An 18,739-nucleotide genomic window follows, 5' to 3' on the forward strand; every position below is an offset into this window, starting at 1 on the left:
GCTGTTAAAGCTTAGAATTTGAGCTCCTGACCAAGGCAGTTTGTGATTTCCAGAGTATGTGGATCAGCTCCCACTGCGATTGTGCCTATGGCGGTGCATATCCATGGGCTACTTCTAGGATGGTTTAAAAACAATTTTTATATGATTGCAAAACAGAAGAACTGAGTAAGGTCTGTGTTCATAAGCTCCTGACTGCAGTGACAGACTGCTGGGCTTTGTCAAAGGCCACACCAAGCATCTTGACTCATACACACACACACACACACACACACACACACACACGAGTTCTCTGAGCTGTGTTGCTACCAGGTATGTGCAAATGGCACCGTACCTGAGTGACTCTATCCCTAAAGTATAATCACAAAAAGTTGAAATTTCATTAATATAGTAGTAATGAGTGTATGCAGAAAAGAACAAAAAATGACTTATTTGAAGAGAAGGAATCTGAAATAAATATAAGCCTTAACTACACAGGGGCCAGAAGGATTTTAATAGCTAAATAAGTAAAATAAGAGAACAGAAGAAGATGAAGTTGGAAAGAAAGCAGAAAGGGGTTCAGGATATTTTAGCATCTTTTAATAACTGGCTTAAATTTGTTAACTAATCACCACAAACTCATAAGCATCCCTCATAAATGTTTGGCCTTTTCAGATTTACTGAATATGTTGATTATGTTGACCTTATTCTTAAAATACAGGCTCACACCTCACAGGAAGGTGACCGACCAAACATGAAATCCTTAGTCAGGCAAATATTCTCAATTATGTAGCCTTCATTTGTTAGGACGAATACACTTTCCCAATTATAAAAATAAATGTGGAAAAGACAATGTGTTAATTTTTAATAAGTATGAGGTCATGACATGTTTTATTTTCATCTGAGAAAGGCTGTGGGGTTCTTTAGATCTATAACTCCTAGTCATTTTTTTAGTCTAATAGCTATGTACAAAAAAGGATAAGGAAACTTGACTAGAAAAATATCAATTCATCATTTTAATATTTCATAACAAATACAATTGGTTTATATCTATGTATGTAGTTCAAATTATTGTATAGAAAATTATTTTAAAGGGTTCCAAATAAAAGGAGACTCAAGAAGCTGAAGAATTAAGGGAAAATCCAGATAATTATATTATTCTTCTCAAATATCTGGTTAATTTGAAATAAATAGCATTTTAAAATTTCCTTATGTATATGGATAAATGCTTCAGGGCTTTTACACTATATTAAATTTGGCAGTTGTACTATTTTTCTCTGACTTGTTTTGGGTTTTTTTAATTACCATTTTCTCTATCAACCTTGCCTTAAAAAATGCTAAGGAAAAGGCATTCTAGAAGGTTGACTTGGCTTTCACCTGGGAAACTCCCTTGACACAGAAAAAAAAAAAATATTTGAGAAGAAATATGCAACGAAAACAAACATTTTAATAAAATTGTTATCCTTAATACAACTCTTACCATGTACCAGAAAACTTTGTATAAATATTTCATTTACATTTTCACAGCAGCCCCTTGTAAAGTAGGCATCATTTTCCTTTTGTAATAGTTGAGAAATCTAAGGTTTCATAGAATAAAGCATGTTTTCCAAGGAGGCACGGGGGAAAAATAGCAGGTGTAGGATAGATATTCCACATGGGATTTTCTTGACCATAACATTTATTGCCGTTAAGATTTAGATGTCTTAAATAACAAAATGTATTCGTTTCTTTATTTAAAAAATGGCTGTGAAAATATGAGCATGTGTACATGTGTGTCTGGGTGTGTTTATCTGTATAAGCATGCCATCACCAAGAAACCAAGGTAGCTTTTTAACCACATCATGCAGCGGTGGCCTATAGTTTCACACTTCATCCTTAAAAGGGTCCTTGGAGAATTGAATCTAATGAATGTTCCAAGGCCAGATACAGTCATAAAGTTCCCCGTCTTAGACTCTACCAGTGTTACCTAACAGTGGATAAGAGAAAAACAAACAAACAAAAGCAAAGTGATTTTCCTATGGACAAATTTATTGCATATTATTAAAGAAACACAAAAGGTGAAGGGTTTCTAATTGCAATTCAACAATATAATTGGAAAAAAAGGAAAGCATTTAAGTAGTTCTTCTGGTGCTGAATTTTCTGCTCATTTTTTTTCATTATTTCAAACATTTATGAAACCTCAATTACTGGATTTAATTTGACAATGCACATTAGCATCTTAAAAAATTAAGATCAAAGGCACTGTAAATTGTTTTTTACGTTGGAATTTCTTTAAAATCCAAATACATTGTGTAAATGGACAAGAACTGAACAAAACGCACAGAAATCTTTTTTTTTTTTTTTTCAGATAGTAGAGCAATTTCTTCTGAATCATGAATAACAGGGAATAAACTTGGCTAGGCTAAGGGCACAAAAAATATTGTACTAATGCTAATTAAGGTGTTAAGAATATGGAATTTATGCAAGTATTTTTATTTTAAAAATATTCTATTTTATCAAATTTGTCCTTTTTTTTTTGTTTTGGTTTATTATATGAGCAACCTAGAAAGTTTTGAGGGTGAACCAGACCACATTCAAGACTATAGAGCATATTTGTCATAGGAAACATTGAACGGTATTTCCCTATGTGCATGAAAAACAATGATATTAAATACGTAAGTGGTGAAACAAACAGGCTTCTCTTTCTAAAAACCAAGAGTTATCATTAAGGAATGTTGTTAGGTGAAGAAAAAAAAAATTGACTCTGGAAAATTAATTCTTTGATTTCTTCCAGCAAAAGATTTAAAAATAGAGATCATAAAGTTTTTTGTTTCAATGAAATATTTGCTATAACATTGGGCTTCAGATAAAGAATACCTTTAAGTGATATATATGCACGCAATTTGGCTGGATTTTGTTGACCATCATATTATGATTTAATGATAATTCTGGCTTTTAAGATTGATTCCTAGATTCCTTAAATCAAGGACACATTCAAAAGAATCATCATCAACAAAAAGAGTTGAATCTGTAATATCTTTCATGATTGTGATAGACATCCAGAGCTATCTAGAACACTCAAATATGTAATCTCTTCAGGGCATAACATGTACTGTAATTGGTAAAAAAAAATATTTTAGAAATCAATTGAAGACCATGGGTTTTAACTTCTTGGCAACATAGAGTTGACTTGTTCTAAATAAAGACATTGTTATTCAATCCCAGTAATCAGAGATGGATCATTGACTTGGGAAAAGTGTTTGTATACTGAGCACAGGATAAAGAAAAAGACGAAAGGGAGAAAATAACTCTGTGCTTTGAGTCGGAACTGAGTCTAGGATGTGTGAAGCCGTGGGAGAGTAGGGTTTTACAATCCAATTCGGTTTCCTCCTTCCCATCAGGCATTGTGGAATTTGATTCCTTCAGGTCAACATCGCCTATTATCTGTACAAGACGTAGATTGATAACCACGTCCCCCTTGTTTAAAGTTACCAGAACATCAGGAGACAGAGTGGGACCCAGTTTAGTAGCCAGGACCACAATATGCACTTTATAGTTTTGAAAAAGTCTCAGTTTCAAGCTCATGGGATGTGTTCTTTTGTTTCTTTTTCTTTTCTGAATGGAGAAGAAAGGCTGGCCTATTGCCATTCCTGCTTTTAAGAGTAAGTAACCATCAGAGGGGTCCAGGCTATAAAATACTTAATGGCAATAAAGACTACAGCTCAGCTCCACTGATAGATGATGTTAGCAGCTTGGAAAGCAACCAATCTCTGAAGCGAAACGGGAGGTGTGAGCAAAAATAAGGAAGCAAAAAATTAAATGGCAGAGCTGTTTTTCAAGGTAATATTTATAGAATACACTCTTCAATGAAGACAAAACGCATTAAAATGATAGGCCATTAGGAAAGACTGCCAAAAAATATCTAAAATGAATGAGCATTTCCCTTAAAAGAAGCTGGATCTAATCAATCAAGAAATAAGCACAAGAGTCAAATGTTATGTTTTGAAACTAAAGAATGTCATGCTGGTCTATGACAATTATGTACAATCAATTGGGTTTTGAAAATTATACCAGTAATAAAAAGCACACTTTTGTCTATCTTTCAACTACAAATGAAATATAGGTAGATACAGATTACTGAAATGTGGATATCAAAAGCTGATATTAATGTAATTTTAAATACTGTTCTTATTAATATATCACGCTCATGAAATTAAAATATATTATTCTAATGGATGAGGCAAACAATCTTTTAATTGATTAATATACTTGTTGGGAAGCAGTGTTGACATATTGTGGCAGTCATGCGTTTTTAATTATTTTCACTTTTTAATCATAAACTTACTCAAGTGGTCGAGTTCATTACTTGGAAGAAAAACATCCACTGTAACTCTGTCACTGAATTGGGCAAAATCGCATGTATGCCTGCTCAGCTGGTCAACTTACCGTCTGAAATTTCAGTAAAATGTACCTTCTGTCCTTCACTAGACCTATGTGCAGTCTTGAAATTTATGTTGAATATAAAATCCTACTAACCCTTAATTGAAATTTTATAAAAAGAAACTCTCCCATCCAACTTGAAAGGCTAGCTGTGCAGAGTTGCCTGTTCATTGTCATCTGACGTTTAATACATTTCCGGAATGTGAATTCATACACTCACCAGTGGGCCCAGAGCACAACCTTTGGCCGTGCAGGCTTGGACTCTGAAGGAATGTAAGCTCCAAGGAGCAAATCCAGAAGCATGACAGCTGAGTTCTGAGGAATTGTGAATTAATATACCATCTAGATATAGTCCGTAACTTGTGATAACACCTGGGAAGATAATAACTGCCTTTTAGTATGATTGTTAGACAACAGCAAAGAATGTCTTAAAGAAGCCAGCACTTCTTGATATGATTTCTAATTTCGTGGAATCACAGTCTCTCCCTTAGTCTAAACCCTGTCTCTTTCCACAGGATAAAACCGGCTTTAAACCCTTGAATATCAAAATGTTAAGCTAATTAGTACAGAGACACAAATAGAACCCAAGAGTCCCGGTATAGGAATCTTTCTATTGCATCACGTTAACTGCTGTCATTGGTGTTCCATATAAAAAATGAGTAAATTAAGTACATTTATAATTTGTATTGCTTTCTAAAATGATGTCCTAATAGATGTGCTTTAGAAGTCCAATGACCTTGTTGGGTAATGCATTGTGTGTGACTCAGGATGTGTCAGGCATTGTTCCAAGAGCATCCTCCTTTTTAACTCTCTCCTCACAGCATTACTATAATAAAGGCAGTATTATGATCACCATTTCATAGATGAGGAAAATCAGGCACAGATAGCTTAGGTCACTTGCTCAAGGTCACAAAGCTCGCAGGTTTCGGAGTAAGGATTTGAATCTAGGCGGTCTGGCTCCAGAGCCCATGCTCTCAATTACAACACTGAATTACCTAAACAGAAAGCCTTGGCAATTTGCACGGATTGCATTTATGAGACACTCATGAATGGGTTAGAGAAACTATGATTTGCTAGATTTAATGATCAACTTAAATTTATTTCAGAACTTATGTGCATTTTCATGAAATCAACTAACAGAGATTTGAGAGACTGAATGGCTAATATAATCATTTATATGGCTAATATAATCATTTGATTTATTGCATCCAAACATGCATTAAAAGGAAGTTAGGGATCTCTGTTCACTGGAAATACAGCATCCCCACACTCATTAAACATTATACTGGGGGAAACAGAACTTTGCTTGCATGCTAAATTAGAAACTCTTTCAAACTAAAATTAATTTCACAGTGCCCTCCTGGGTGTGTCCTTGAGGACTTAACTGTTCATCTGTCAGATAGCCTTCCCTGAGGACAGATGTTGGGTGCCTCTCCACTAGCGCACAGCACATCTTCATCATAGTATTTACTTTCCCACTTCTCACATTATTAGTGTCACTATTCCTTATTTAATTGCCTGACATTGCCAATGGGCTACAGGATCCCCAAGGCCATCTTGACTCTTCCTCACCTGTGTATTTCTAGAGCTTAGCACTATGACTAAAACATAGTAGGTACTTCAAAAATATCGACTGAATGAATACATTAAAGTATATGCAGCATAGGAATAAAATACCAGCATCCAATACAGAGCGAAAATTCAAGACAACAGGAAAAAGATACCTAGATACCTGAAATGTGAAAAGAAACTTGCTAGAAGGTTGATATTATAGAATAGCTCAAAATCAGGATTTAGAGAAGGAGCGAGTTTTGAAACAAAGACTCTAGCAAAATCAAAGGTCATCAAGAGAGTCCCTGAGAGATGGCTTCCAGGATGCCTGACTCTCAGCATTATGAACAGCAGATCTGGTCTTGCGAATGTCCTGAAAGTAGATCAAACCTTCATCCGTCGCCACATTAGGGACAGCTTCACTCTGGGAATCATTATACCAGGAGACCTTTTGCAAGCGTCCCTCTCTCCTGGGAAGGAGTTGCTCACTTCTAGAACCTGTTCACAGTGGTCTGGCAGCTCCATCGTCTGTGAACTTAGGGAATGCTGTGGTTGTTGTCAGAATATCTCTCACAATGCCGCTTTTGATTAAGAAATCAGTTTATAGCAAAAGAAGGAGGAAGTGAACTAACTATAACTATGGAAGTTATCCATCTTACAATATACCTCATCAACCCATAGTCTGGGAGATTGCCGAAATGGCCTCTGGAAGCCTACCTCACAGCCCAAGCTGAGAGATAACACCCTGTGGATCTGGGGTTCCTATAGGATGCTACGTCTGCTTTGAACAAGGAACCTGTATTGGATGCTGGTTTTTCTATAGTGAGAAAATGTTGGACTCAAGGGAAGGTAGTCAGCGTATTACCTCTCACTATTATACTTCATATGCTACAGAAACTATTCGTGCTTTCTCTACTCACAAAGAGGAATACTTATATCATGCGGCATCACTAAGGTACCAGTAAATTAGAAACTGAGAATATTATTGATACCCGGCAATTTGGGATCCTCGTGCAATTAGATCAACAGGCAAAGAAAAAATTACTATGTGGAAGGAGGAATTAGCTTCCTTTCGCATGCTGACATTCCAGACTTTCCCAAGGACATCCCTTTGTCTGACCAGGTCCGAACATGTAACTTTTAAAAGTCTAAAGTCACTTAAGCCACAACCACTAAGGACACAGACCTTTTAGTAGTACACATTTGGTTGCATCGCTAGGTCAAGAATCCCAAACAGATGGGCAACTGGCTGAGAGCAAGGGGAAGAAGTTTTGAATATCAACTATGGCCTTAACTAGTTATAGAAACAAGGATTGTAGACGTTATTTTTTATTTCGTGCTTATTACATAGAGATTTGTATATAATAACTAATTTTCCCTCCTCCTTTTCCCTATTGATTTATATTTAAAAAGTTTGTGGGTTTTAGTTTATAGTTTAGTTTTTAAGTTGTAGAATATCCATGTGGGTTGTATCTAAACTGAAAGGGGAATTAATACCACCCAGATATGACTATAGTGACAGAGGGTAAGAGCATCTTCATCTGTCCAAAGCAGAGTAGTATCATTTGGGGTGGAAGCATGCAGTGATTATCAACAGTAGTGGAAAGTAATAGAAGGTAGAAGCGTGGGCATGGTGGCTGAATAGCTCAGCTGCTTATTCATCTAAGTCATCTGATCACAGCTCTACATCCACACTTCTAGTCTGCTCTGTGCACTGAGCCCAACAGCCAGCACATTACATTTGTAGCTCTCTTGCTGGTTGAATTTCTAGTAAGTTTCACCAAGAGGAGGCATTGCTAGAAGGGCAGAAGCAGGAAGAAAGAAAACATCCGGCTTCCAGCTCCAAGAGCAGAGGCCTTTGCTGACTGTCACTACACAGCCAAGCAGGGGCCACACCACGCAGTCCGGACATCACAAGCTCCTCTTCCGCATTTGCAGCTTCTTCAGTAGTGGAATCTCGGTGGCTCTTGATGGTTCAAGCATCCAGTTCAAATCAGCAGATCCAGCAGTGGGCCCACAGCTCAGCTCCTGCCCAGGGAACTAAGCACCTTGCTGGCAATCACGCTTTTTGTTCTCCTGGTATCCACCTCCTTCTCCCTTTTTTTTTTTTTTTTCTTCCAGTCCTTCCGATGCTCTTGTAACCAACTCTTTGTACAATATTAAATATAGGCTGTCTTGAATACCTAATGCATTTTCTACTTGACCAATTAGATTTGATCAATACATCCTTTAGGATGAAAGCTTTTTAAAGTTTAGATGAGCTTATACTTTAAAAAGCTAGTGCTTTGACCCATTTTCCTTTCTGAAGATAACTCTGTACCATGTCTCTTTCCGAAAGCAGGTCCACTTCCCTTATTTCCCAAATTTTTGAGAAAGTGTCTTCATTTTACTATCAGGTACCCCTCTGGCTCCACAAAAAAAGTGCAGCTACCAGCATCTGTTCTTCTTTATTCTAATGTCACCATCTATGGTAACTCAAAGAATACTTATAGAGAGTATTTGCTTTAATGCCATTTAATACTTGACACACAAAAGCACAAGTGAATTAAAGCTAAGAAATGAGAGGTACATAGTGAGAAACCAATTAGCACATGGAAAATTTAAGAGAAGAAAAATAGATAAAATCACACTAATAATATAATAATGAAGACAAGAAATTACTATATGCCAGGCACTTTGCTAAGCTATCATTGTATGTGATGGGCACACAATGTGCAAATCACTTATGTTATTGCACTTATGTGCAAATCACACGTTGCAGAAGCTCTTAAAGAAATTTTAAGACTCCTGAAACTCTATCTTCTTGATCTGCTTTTCAACATTGAAACAGAAAGTACCCAAATCAATATTTCCCTTTTCCTACGTAATTGGGGAACAGAGAACTTCTTTCCTGCTGGGATTACGTGCATAATATCTCATTTATCTGACATAATGGGAAAAGAGATATTTTATAGGAGTTAATTTTCGTTATAACTCAATCTCATCCCTGAAGCACAAACTTAAAAATCTTAACCATTTTTGGAGGAAATCTTTCCAGCAAGCACTACACACTTTCCTATAGTTTCACACAGACAATAATGAATATAACTGAATCATTCTGTGATGATTCAAACAGACGTCAGAGACTGTATTCGCTAATTCAATGATACCCTCCAGGACTGGACTGAGGAGATAGAGGATACTTACCCAGCTCTTCCCCTTAACGTCACTCAGTGGCTACACTTCCTCAAGTCTAGTGTCTCCTTTTTGAGTTCTCCATTCTCTCTCAGTGACAGGCTCTCAAAAGTAACTTCTTCGTTTTGTCTACTGGACTCTAACAAGTCAGCCCCTAGCAAGCTCTGCTGAGAAACTATAACCATGACATTTAGAACTTTGGATAAAGAAATAATAGACAGTTACTGAGAGAAGAGCTCAGAGTAAGATGAGCACATGGCAGATGAGCTGAGAATGAAATTAAGTGACATTTGTGACAGTTAATTCAACTGCTCACTCTTTTACAATTCATGATGCATAAGGAGTGGATGAGACTGAAGTCCAGACTCAGGGCAGGTGAGATCTCACACTCTTACACACAAACAGTTACCCAGCTTTCTTAGGTGACCAATATTCAACAGTATTTGTAGGATGCTAAAAGATTTATAGGGCTAAAAGATCAATTGTAGAACCAGTGTGCACTGGATAAATACAGTTCGCCTTTTAAGTCATTTTGGACACTCTTCTCTACTTCATCCACCACACCAACTCCATCCTCAGTCCTGTAGACCTTACATCCCAAATTGATCTTTCCCCATCTCTATATCCACGGCCATCTAGTCCATTCTGCCACCATTTCGTACCTAAGAATTATAGCCACCTAAGTGGTTTGATGCATTATTCATACTCCCACAAAATTTATTCTTGATAATATAGTCAGAGGGGCAGTTTTCAAAACACATATCTGATCACGTCACATGCAATCAGTGATCAATCTGGTCTTCGCCAGTACTAGCAAGATGAGCTTCCTGTCCCAGAACCAGGAAGCTGGGGCCACCATAAGCATGTTGTGAGGATGAAACAGACTAGCGGTGCTGACCTCTCTGGGTTTTCTGCCTTTTGGTCCAGGTCTTACCAGCCAATCACCAGATCTAAGGTCAGACCAAAGTGGGATACTACTGTGGTTTAGAGCTGGAATCCATCTGTGCCCCCCTCCCCCAAAAGAGCCTAAGACAAGGCGTTTCCTCTGATCTGATTTGGGCAAGGCCATTAACTATAAAATCTTGAATTAAGGACACAGAGTCAAATTTCCTGGTAAATTTGTGGACAATAAGAGATACCATTTGAGAAGAACACTCCATTTCTTGTCAAGACAGGCAAGCAAAGTTCATAGCTTGTTTTTATTAGCAGATGTTTTGATATAAATAATATTAGTATGATATGAAACATTGTATAATTCAGTTCTCAAAACATACATTAAGTAATAAGTCTAAAATATCTCTTAACACAACAATTTTTATTGACCTCAGATTCCCAAAGAGAGGTACAAAAACTAGTGAATATAATCTAGTGGCCATTTTAAACATAGCCTAAGAAGACACTTTCTTTCTTTGACTAGAGCACAGGACGTGTACGGATAGCTTTGGGAAAAGGAAAATGCTAAGTTCTTAAAATGCCACGTAAGTATTTTTGAAATTATAAAACAATTATTAAAAAATGTACTGAACACTTACTTTGTGTCGGACAATAGGCGGCAGGCTTAATATGAATTATTTCTGTTAACTTTGACAACACCAAGAAGTTAGAACTGTTATTTGCCTTGTTGTGGAGATGAGGGAATGCAGTCTTAGAGAGGCTAAGCTACTTCCCAAAGTCATACAAGGATAAATTCAGCGGTGGGATCTGGCAATCTCAACCCACTGCTGCCACTACTCCTGTTATCCATTTCCAGCCTAATTTTCTCTCCTAAAATATGCAGGAATTCCACTCAAATTAAGAACTGATGAACATGCTCTAGCCCTCAAAGCAATGAGGATGAGCCTAATGAAAAAATTAACATATATTTATTGAAAGTCAACTACCTGAAAGGTACTATGCTTGGTGCTTTGGGGCACAGAAAGAATAAGAAATAGTATCTACCTTTATGGAAGTAAGAAAAGGGTTGAACACAGGTCTAACTAAATAACAATCCAAGAGTTAGATGAGTGATAAGCACCACAAAACCTTCATGCCCAACAAATGGTATAGACAGTAAGTACAGAAGCTTCTAGCAGGGAACAATCACTGGCTAAAGCGAGTACTAAAAGCTTTTCAGAGCAGCCATGTCTTCCCTTCAAGGAAGCTGCATCTTCCATAGGTTCTTCCGTAAATGGTACAAGGTGAAAAGACAATGACTCAGGAAGATGCCCCTGGTAGGGAAATGATATTCACCAATGTGTGGAAGGAAGCAAGTGCAAGGTACAGTGAAGATATCCTGAATAGACCAGTATTTTCTTGTTGTTGCTGTAATTGGTTAAAGTCTAATAGAAAATAAGGATTCAAAGGGAGTTAGGGCCTGAATGCTGCTCCAACAAGTTGGGATTTTATGATGCACAGGAGAATCATTGATGCTTTTATGTACTGACTAGGGGCATAATGAAAGTCTTATTTGGAAAAATTAACCTAGAATGACATATATAATACTGGCGTAGGGAAGAGCATGGAGGTAGGGAACAGTAGGACAGATGAAAATATCAAAAAGAAAAAATAATATTAATAATTTTTAAAGCCACATTTTCCTGAATGTATCATAACTAGTTGTAACCCAGGCAGGGATGTGGAAATGCCACATTTCAGCAGTAGTGCGTGGCATATTCTAAGAGAAATATCTTTAACACTTTTATATATAGCTGACCTTTGAACAACATGGGTTTGAACTGCATGTGTCCACTTATATGTGGATTTTTTTCAGTAAATACAAAACTACACATTCTGAGGTTGGTTGATTCCACAGATGCAGAACCGCAGGTAGGGAGGGCTGACTATGGGGATCTGAGCACCTGCGGATTTTGGTACCTGCAGATGGTCCTGCCAATCCCTCATGGACGCTGAGGGAGGACTGCACGTGGATTTTCTATCACATCGCCCTTATTGCCCAAGGGTCAACTGTACTTTCTCTTTTTTAATAAAACAAACATGAGCTTAGGACTGGGATGTGTTAGACTAAATACGGTATAACAACGTCACTAGTCGAAGAGAGAGGTGTCTATCTTTATCAGAGATGGACTGTGAACTTCCCAATAAAAAAATCTCATAAAAATCTGCTACCGAAGAACTAGCTTGCCTCTATACTAATGGTTTAAAAGGGATTGATTTTCATTTGAGGATTAAAAAAGAAAGCTATGGGCCTGTTTTGTGTCTTGACTGTATCAGTGTCAAAATTGTCGTTGCACTAGTGTACTATAGCTTTGGGAGATGTTGGCCATTAGGGGAAACTGGACAAAGTACACATGGACTCTCTTTGCATTATTTCTTACAACTGCATGTAAATCTAGAATTATCTCCGAAAACAACATTTAACTAAAATAGAAAACAAAAACTGTTGCGTAGGGAAGCATGACAGAAGAGGCAAACACTTGAAAGGCAGGGGAAGTTGATGCTGAAAAAATAACTGTATTTATGTTTTAATCAGATACTTTAGTCCTCAGGAAATACCCATGAAAGCAGAAGGAGTTTCACTTTCCCTTTACAGATGAGAAAAACAGGTTTGAGAGAGGTTTGCTAACTTGGCCGTGATGGTTGGCACTGAAGCATTCAGACTCCACAGGGCACCAAACAGGATACTCGCCAGCTTCTGTGGATCTATTTTTTTCCACCTTTTAAAAATTATGTAATAAAACATAATATAGAAAAGTGTGTAAAATGTTATATTTTTAAAACAAGTTTAAAAGCAAAACTCCTATAACCATCGCCAAGATTAAAAAATAGAATATTGTCAGCACCCTGCAAATGTCTTATGAGTCCTTCATGATTCCAACCCTTCCCCCTGCCACAGACAACTAGATTGACTTTAAGAACCATTTTCTTGCTTTTCTACCTAAGAATGCATCCCTAAACAAAGCAATTAAGTTTTGTGTGTTTTCTACTTTGAATTAATAAAATCATATTTATGCAATTTTTGCACCATTTTTTGTTCAACATAATACGCACCAGTTCTATCCATGTTGTTGAGGGTAGCCATACTTTGCTCATTTCCATGGCTATATAGTATTTTCGTACGGCACAATTTATATATTTATTCTATTGTTGATATTTAGATGGTTTCCACATTTTGGCTGATATATCAATGTAGCTATAATCATTTTTGCACATGTGTCCTGAGTCTCATGTGTACAAGTTTCCTAGGGTATAGATACTGGAGTGGAGTTGTTGGGATATATTCAATTGTCTAGTAAGACAATGCTCAACTCCTTTTCAAAGTACATTAATTCCCGTTACCACCTATAGTGCCTGTGAGTCCTCATTGTTCCATATCCTCAAAAAGACCTTGTACAGTCACTGTTAAATTTTTGCCAGTATTTTTTTGCATAAAATGGTGCCTTGTTTTGGTATTATTTTATTTCCCAGCTTATTAAAGAGACTGAGTACATTTCCTTATGTCTATCAGCCATTTATTTTTTGTTTTGTTTTGTGAAATGCTTTTCCAGATCTTTCCCCAGTTTATTATTGATTCCTAGGAATACTTTATATATTGTGGATACTGGTCGTCTGATAGTTACATGTGTTGTAAATATCATATCTCATTCTGTTACTTATCTTTTCAGGCACTTAGTTTATAGCACATTTTGATGAAAAAAAAGTCCTTAATTTTAGTAAACCTTTTATCAATATGAAGTTACCTAATTATCTCTCATAATCCTGTTTGCCTGAACATCTCCTTCGTCTGATATTAAAGTAGTTATACCAGCTTTCTTTTCTTTTTTTATTCCTTACATTTTAGTTTGCTTTAGTTTGAGAAGGAAGGGGTTAACAGCTGATTCAGGGGCCTTTCCCCTAGCCTTGGGGACTCCTGAGGCTCTATCTCGGCTGAATCTTTCTTGCTACACTACCTCAAGATAAACCAGAATCCATCTGAGCACTGTGTACCGGACCAAGCACCTGACCTCACTGTCAATGTTGTTTATAAGTAATGGTTAGCTGGCATTGATGAGATGCAGTTGCACGAAAGAATGCACACTAGTCGTGTACCTGGTACCCTCGTGGTGGGATAGAGCTGTGGTTTCATTCAATAACTTTCGATTAAGCTTTTAGAAAAAATGAGGGAGAGCTATATATACTGACATGAAAATATGCCTGCTCCATATTTATCAGGAGGAAACAAACAGAGTTGCAGAATTTTACCTTATGGCCAATTATTTTTAAGTGTCTATTTTATGCCTGTACATGTAAATGATTATTCATCCAATCAGCACACTAATTATTGAGTGCCTACTATGTTCTGGGCACTCTCTTAAATGTGGTGGAGAAAAAATAAGCCACAGACACAAAATCAGGGGGCAAAGAGGAAGACTTCCCAGCTGGTGGCTGCCCTTTGAAGAACTTTCTCTCACTGCATATGGCTGTTCTCTCGCGACTACGCACCTTTAAAACTTGGCTAAGGAACGCACATTTTCTAAGCTTTTATTTCCTCTCCAATAAAATTGGGACACTATTCCTTGCCCTGGTGGCCTGAGTTAACGTGAGTACCAAATGAGTGAGCATATATGAAAGTCCCCAAGGAATTAGGTGCTATGCACGTAAAAGGCATGAGCTTAGAGCTGTCCCTTTCTTCCAGGATAAGTTCAAGCCCGGTTTGTTATGGGAATGTCAGCTGAGACTGTCTCCTCCTACTCTGATCTATGTCACGAACTGCATGTTTCTTGTAAAAAAAATAGTCTGCACATCTCTCAAAAACACATTTGAGACAGGTCTGTATTCCTTACTTGTATGCTGTCATCACCTAGCAGGTTTTTTTTTTTTTCTATTTTTTATTTTATATTAGAGTATTGTTGATTAACAATGTTGTGTTAGTTTCCAGTATAGAGCAAAGTGATTCAGTTATACACATAATGTGTATCTACTCTTTTTCAAATTCTTTTGCCATTTAGGTTACTACAGAGTATTGAGCAGAGTTCCCTGTGCTATACAGTAGGTCCTTGTTGGTTATCTATTTTAAATATAGCAGTTTGTACATGTCCATCCCCAAATCCCTAATTATCCCTCCCCCACCCTTCCCCCGGTAACCATAACTTCGTTTTCTAAGTCTGTGAGTCTGTTTCTGTTTTGTAAATAAGTTCATTTGTATCACTTTTTTAAGATTTCACATATAAGTGATATCATACGGTATTTGTCTTTCTCTGACTTACTTCACTTAGTGTGATAATCTCTAGGTCCATCCATGTTTCTACAAATGGCATTATTTCATTCTTTTTAATGACTGAGTAATATTTCATTGTATATATGTACCACATCTTCTTTATCCATTCATCCTACCACCTAGCAGTTTCTTATATGTGTTTGCTAGGTCTTTACATAAGATTCCTCCCCTACTCCAATCAAGCCCAGAGAGTACAGTGTGAAAACATAGCTACTTACTAAATACTATAAAATAATTTTTGAAAAAAATATACTGGATTTAGTGGCTTTGGTTTTTGGTAACCTACTAGCATAGTAATCTGATTCATCGGAAAATATTTATGGTGGACCTACTATGTGCCAGGCACTGTGTTACATGCTGGGAATACAGAAGTGATCAAAACAGCCTTGGTACCTGCCTTCAGAAAACTTTCAATCTAAGTGAGAAGACAGACTAAGTGCATTATGTGTATGTAAAGTTGATTAAAGGAGAATCAGAGGGAATAGAAGAAAACATGGGGGGGTGGGGGAGGGAAGGCAGATGCTAACCTAGTCCAGGTTCGTTAGGGAATAAGGCCTATTTGAGAAACAGATCTTTAAACTGACTTGCACTGGGAGTTACCTCATTAAGAGGAAAAATTTCGTACACCATTGTTTGGTGAGTTATAACAAAGATTTCATAATAAGAAATTGAAAGCTTTCAATGAGATATCAGTAAGTTGATTACTATTTAAAAATGAAATATCACAGGAGTATTAGATAAACAATCTGCAACTAGAACTTCTGAGCACAGCCCCCTTTATTTGCTTTAAAAATGTCTAATGTGCCAAAACGAAGTGCAACAAAATAGAATTTCTGTTTGGTTACTTATTTCCTTTTTCCAGTCTCAGAATGAAAGGAAGTATTTTACCTTTACTCTACATCCAGCCCCCCAAATTGTGTGTGTTAACTGTGGATTAAATGAGATTTAGACATGAGTCAGGGTCTCAGTAGGAACCTGACGGAAACTCAAATGAACAAATGAGGATAGTTGAGTGAAGGATCTATGTACAAGGATATGGGTAGAGTTAATGGAAAGCACCAAGTGATAATAACGCATCCCAGGTTAGAAACTGTCAGGACTCCTAGGAGCCAGTAAGCAACCTTAAATTTGCAGGGGAAAGGATGAAAACTGATTCAGGAAGCTGGAGAAAGAGCTGCAGTGACAGGGAAGGACCACTGGATAGGAGCTGTAGCCTTTAGTGGAGGAAGGCAGCCCTGGAGCCCAGAGCCTGGCAGAAAGTTCTGAGACTCCCTTCTCCTCTGATTGTTTTTTCTTTTTTTTTTTTGCGGTACGCGGGGCTCTCACCGCTGCAGCCTCTCCCGCTGCAGAGCACAGGCTCCGGACGCACAGGCCCAGCGGCCACGGCTCACGGGCCCAGCCGCTCCACGGCATGTGGGATCCTCCCGGACTGGGGCACGAACCCGCGTCCCCTAAATCGACAGGCGGATTCCCAACCACTGCGCCACCAGGGAAGCCCTCCTCTGACTCTTTCAACTCTTGCTGCTGCTGCCCAGGGACAAACCAAAAGGAAGCCAGAGAGAGAGGAAGCCCATTGATGCTGTGAGTAAAGGTCAGCCTTGTAGGATGCAGGGCTGAGTGGAGGAGAGTAGAGAGAGGATCTAAAGAGGCAAAAGAAAAATAGACAACATAAAGAATTACAGGGAAGTATTATATTGCACCGTATTGTATTTTTTGTGCTTTTCTCTTGCTTATCCTCTTGTGCTAATAATCAGTTAAGATAGCCATAAAACAATAAAACAATATTATGCTATGGGGTATGGGGGATCAGGTTATTTCATCCAGTTCTACAAATTCAGTTCTTCAGTGGATAATCTACAAAATGGATCCTTAATTCCCACTGGCTCTCTATCATAAGCAGTTTGAAGTTTATCACCTTTCTCCTTCCATAATGGTAGAATTTTTAAGGTGTTTAATTTTCACAGGGAAGCTGAATCGTAATTGTCCATAAAGCACATCCACTGGGATATGTATCTTTGTGCCTCTTCATCAGGTTATGTCAACTTGTATTTCCTAAGGTGCCCAATCGATTGTCATATATAACCAAGGAAATTCAATACCAGTACAATACAATGTACATTTAATACAAGGCATCTCTATGTACATTGAAGAATTCTGTTTGCTGTAAGAATTAAACAACAGTGCTTTGCTGTGTCATAAAAATAACACGCATAGTGAATATAGACGCTCCAAACATATTTGTTTGTTTTTTCCAGTCCAGTGTGGCAATGTGAATGTCAACCGAGGTTCCCCCCCAAGGTCTGGATGATGATTGAATGTGGCAGGTATCTCCCTGTGTGAATACTTGATCCTTCAATTAAAAAGGAAAAGAGAGCACAGCTTTCACAACGTGGGAGAATGCCTTATTACTGTTATGATTGCCTAAAAATGGAATCAACGGAATCTAAAAAAGAATGTGCTTGGGAAATTCTACCTGACAAACGGATGGGAGGTGTTTCATAAAAGTTACACAAGGTTTGCTTCAAACTGTCAAGCCATTTTCCTAAGTGATTCACCGAATTCTATAATCTGTTTCTTCTAGGAAATCTGAGTGTTTCCAGGAAAGAAAATAGATTCACATTTTGACTGTTTAAAAAGAGAGTTAGTTCAAAATAAAAAGTTAAAAAAAATAGTTATTCCTTTAAACCCAGAGAAAAATCAGGACAGAGATCTTAGAAGTGTTGAACCTCGGCACTGAGAATGAGACACTGAACCCATGAAAGTGTCTGAAAAAAATCTTTTTTTCACATGGCTACATGGAATCCTACATTACGAGCATTTCTGCACAAAGGAGAGGTGAGGATTACAGTGAATAAAATCATGCATTTTGAGTCATTCACACCTTGTTTTGTATTACGTTCCTACTTAACTAGCTGTCTTGCCTAGAGTAATTAAGTTGCTTAATACTTACAAATTTGAGTTTCCACATCTGAATGTTGGAATAACAGTCCCTATTTCCTGGGCTAGTTATGAGATTGAAAGCTCCTGGCACATAGTTATAAATTGTAGCTATCACTATTACTACTATTATTAGTATTAGCAGAAAATCAAATATTTCTTTCTCTGCATGGGTAGAGCACTTAATTAGTATTTACACATACACCTTCATGTACATACATTCTAAAAATTTCTCTAGATCCTTTCTTAAGGTGAAGGACAGCATATACAGAGTGTGTATAAATGTCTACAGTTAATTAGTGTGTTTACCACCCATTCCTGAAATAATATATGTGCTCAAAAAATTGAACTAAACTTTCTTTCAATAATGTTCTGTTGTCTTCATGGTACTATGTATAAGTCTGCAAAAATAATCAACTTCCTAAAATGTTCCTGTTCTTACTGAAATTATTGTCACTTCCTTGGTACATATCCATGTATGAATTCTCA

General features: G+C 37.4%; 1 protein-coding gene across 1 annotated transcript in view; it reads right to left on the reverse strand.

Annotated features, from left to right (window-relative positions):
• USH2A (usherin) overlaps positions 1 to 18,739 on the reverse strand; it is a gene marked incomplete at both ends in the record, with an annotated part of 783,425 nt that overhangs the window by 357,496 nt on the left and 407,190 nt on the right. Inside the window, one exon of the mRNA XM_082834448.1 lies at positions 4,616 to 4,767. Within this exon, the coding sequence (XP_082690574.1) occupies positions 4,616 to 4,767 (152 nt within the window). The remainder of the gene's footprint in view (positions 1 to 4,615; positions 4,768 to 18,739) is intronic.

The sequence above is a fragment of the Leucopleurus acutus genome (assembly GCF_964270905.1).
Source record: "Leucopleurus acutus genome assembly, chromosome: 2".
NCBI classification, from domain to species: domain Eukaryota; kingdom Metazoa; phylum Chordata; class Mammalia; order Artiodactyla; family Delphinidae; genus Leucopleurus; species Leucopleurus acutus.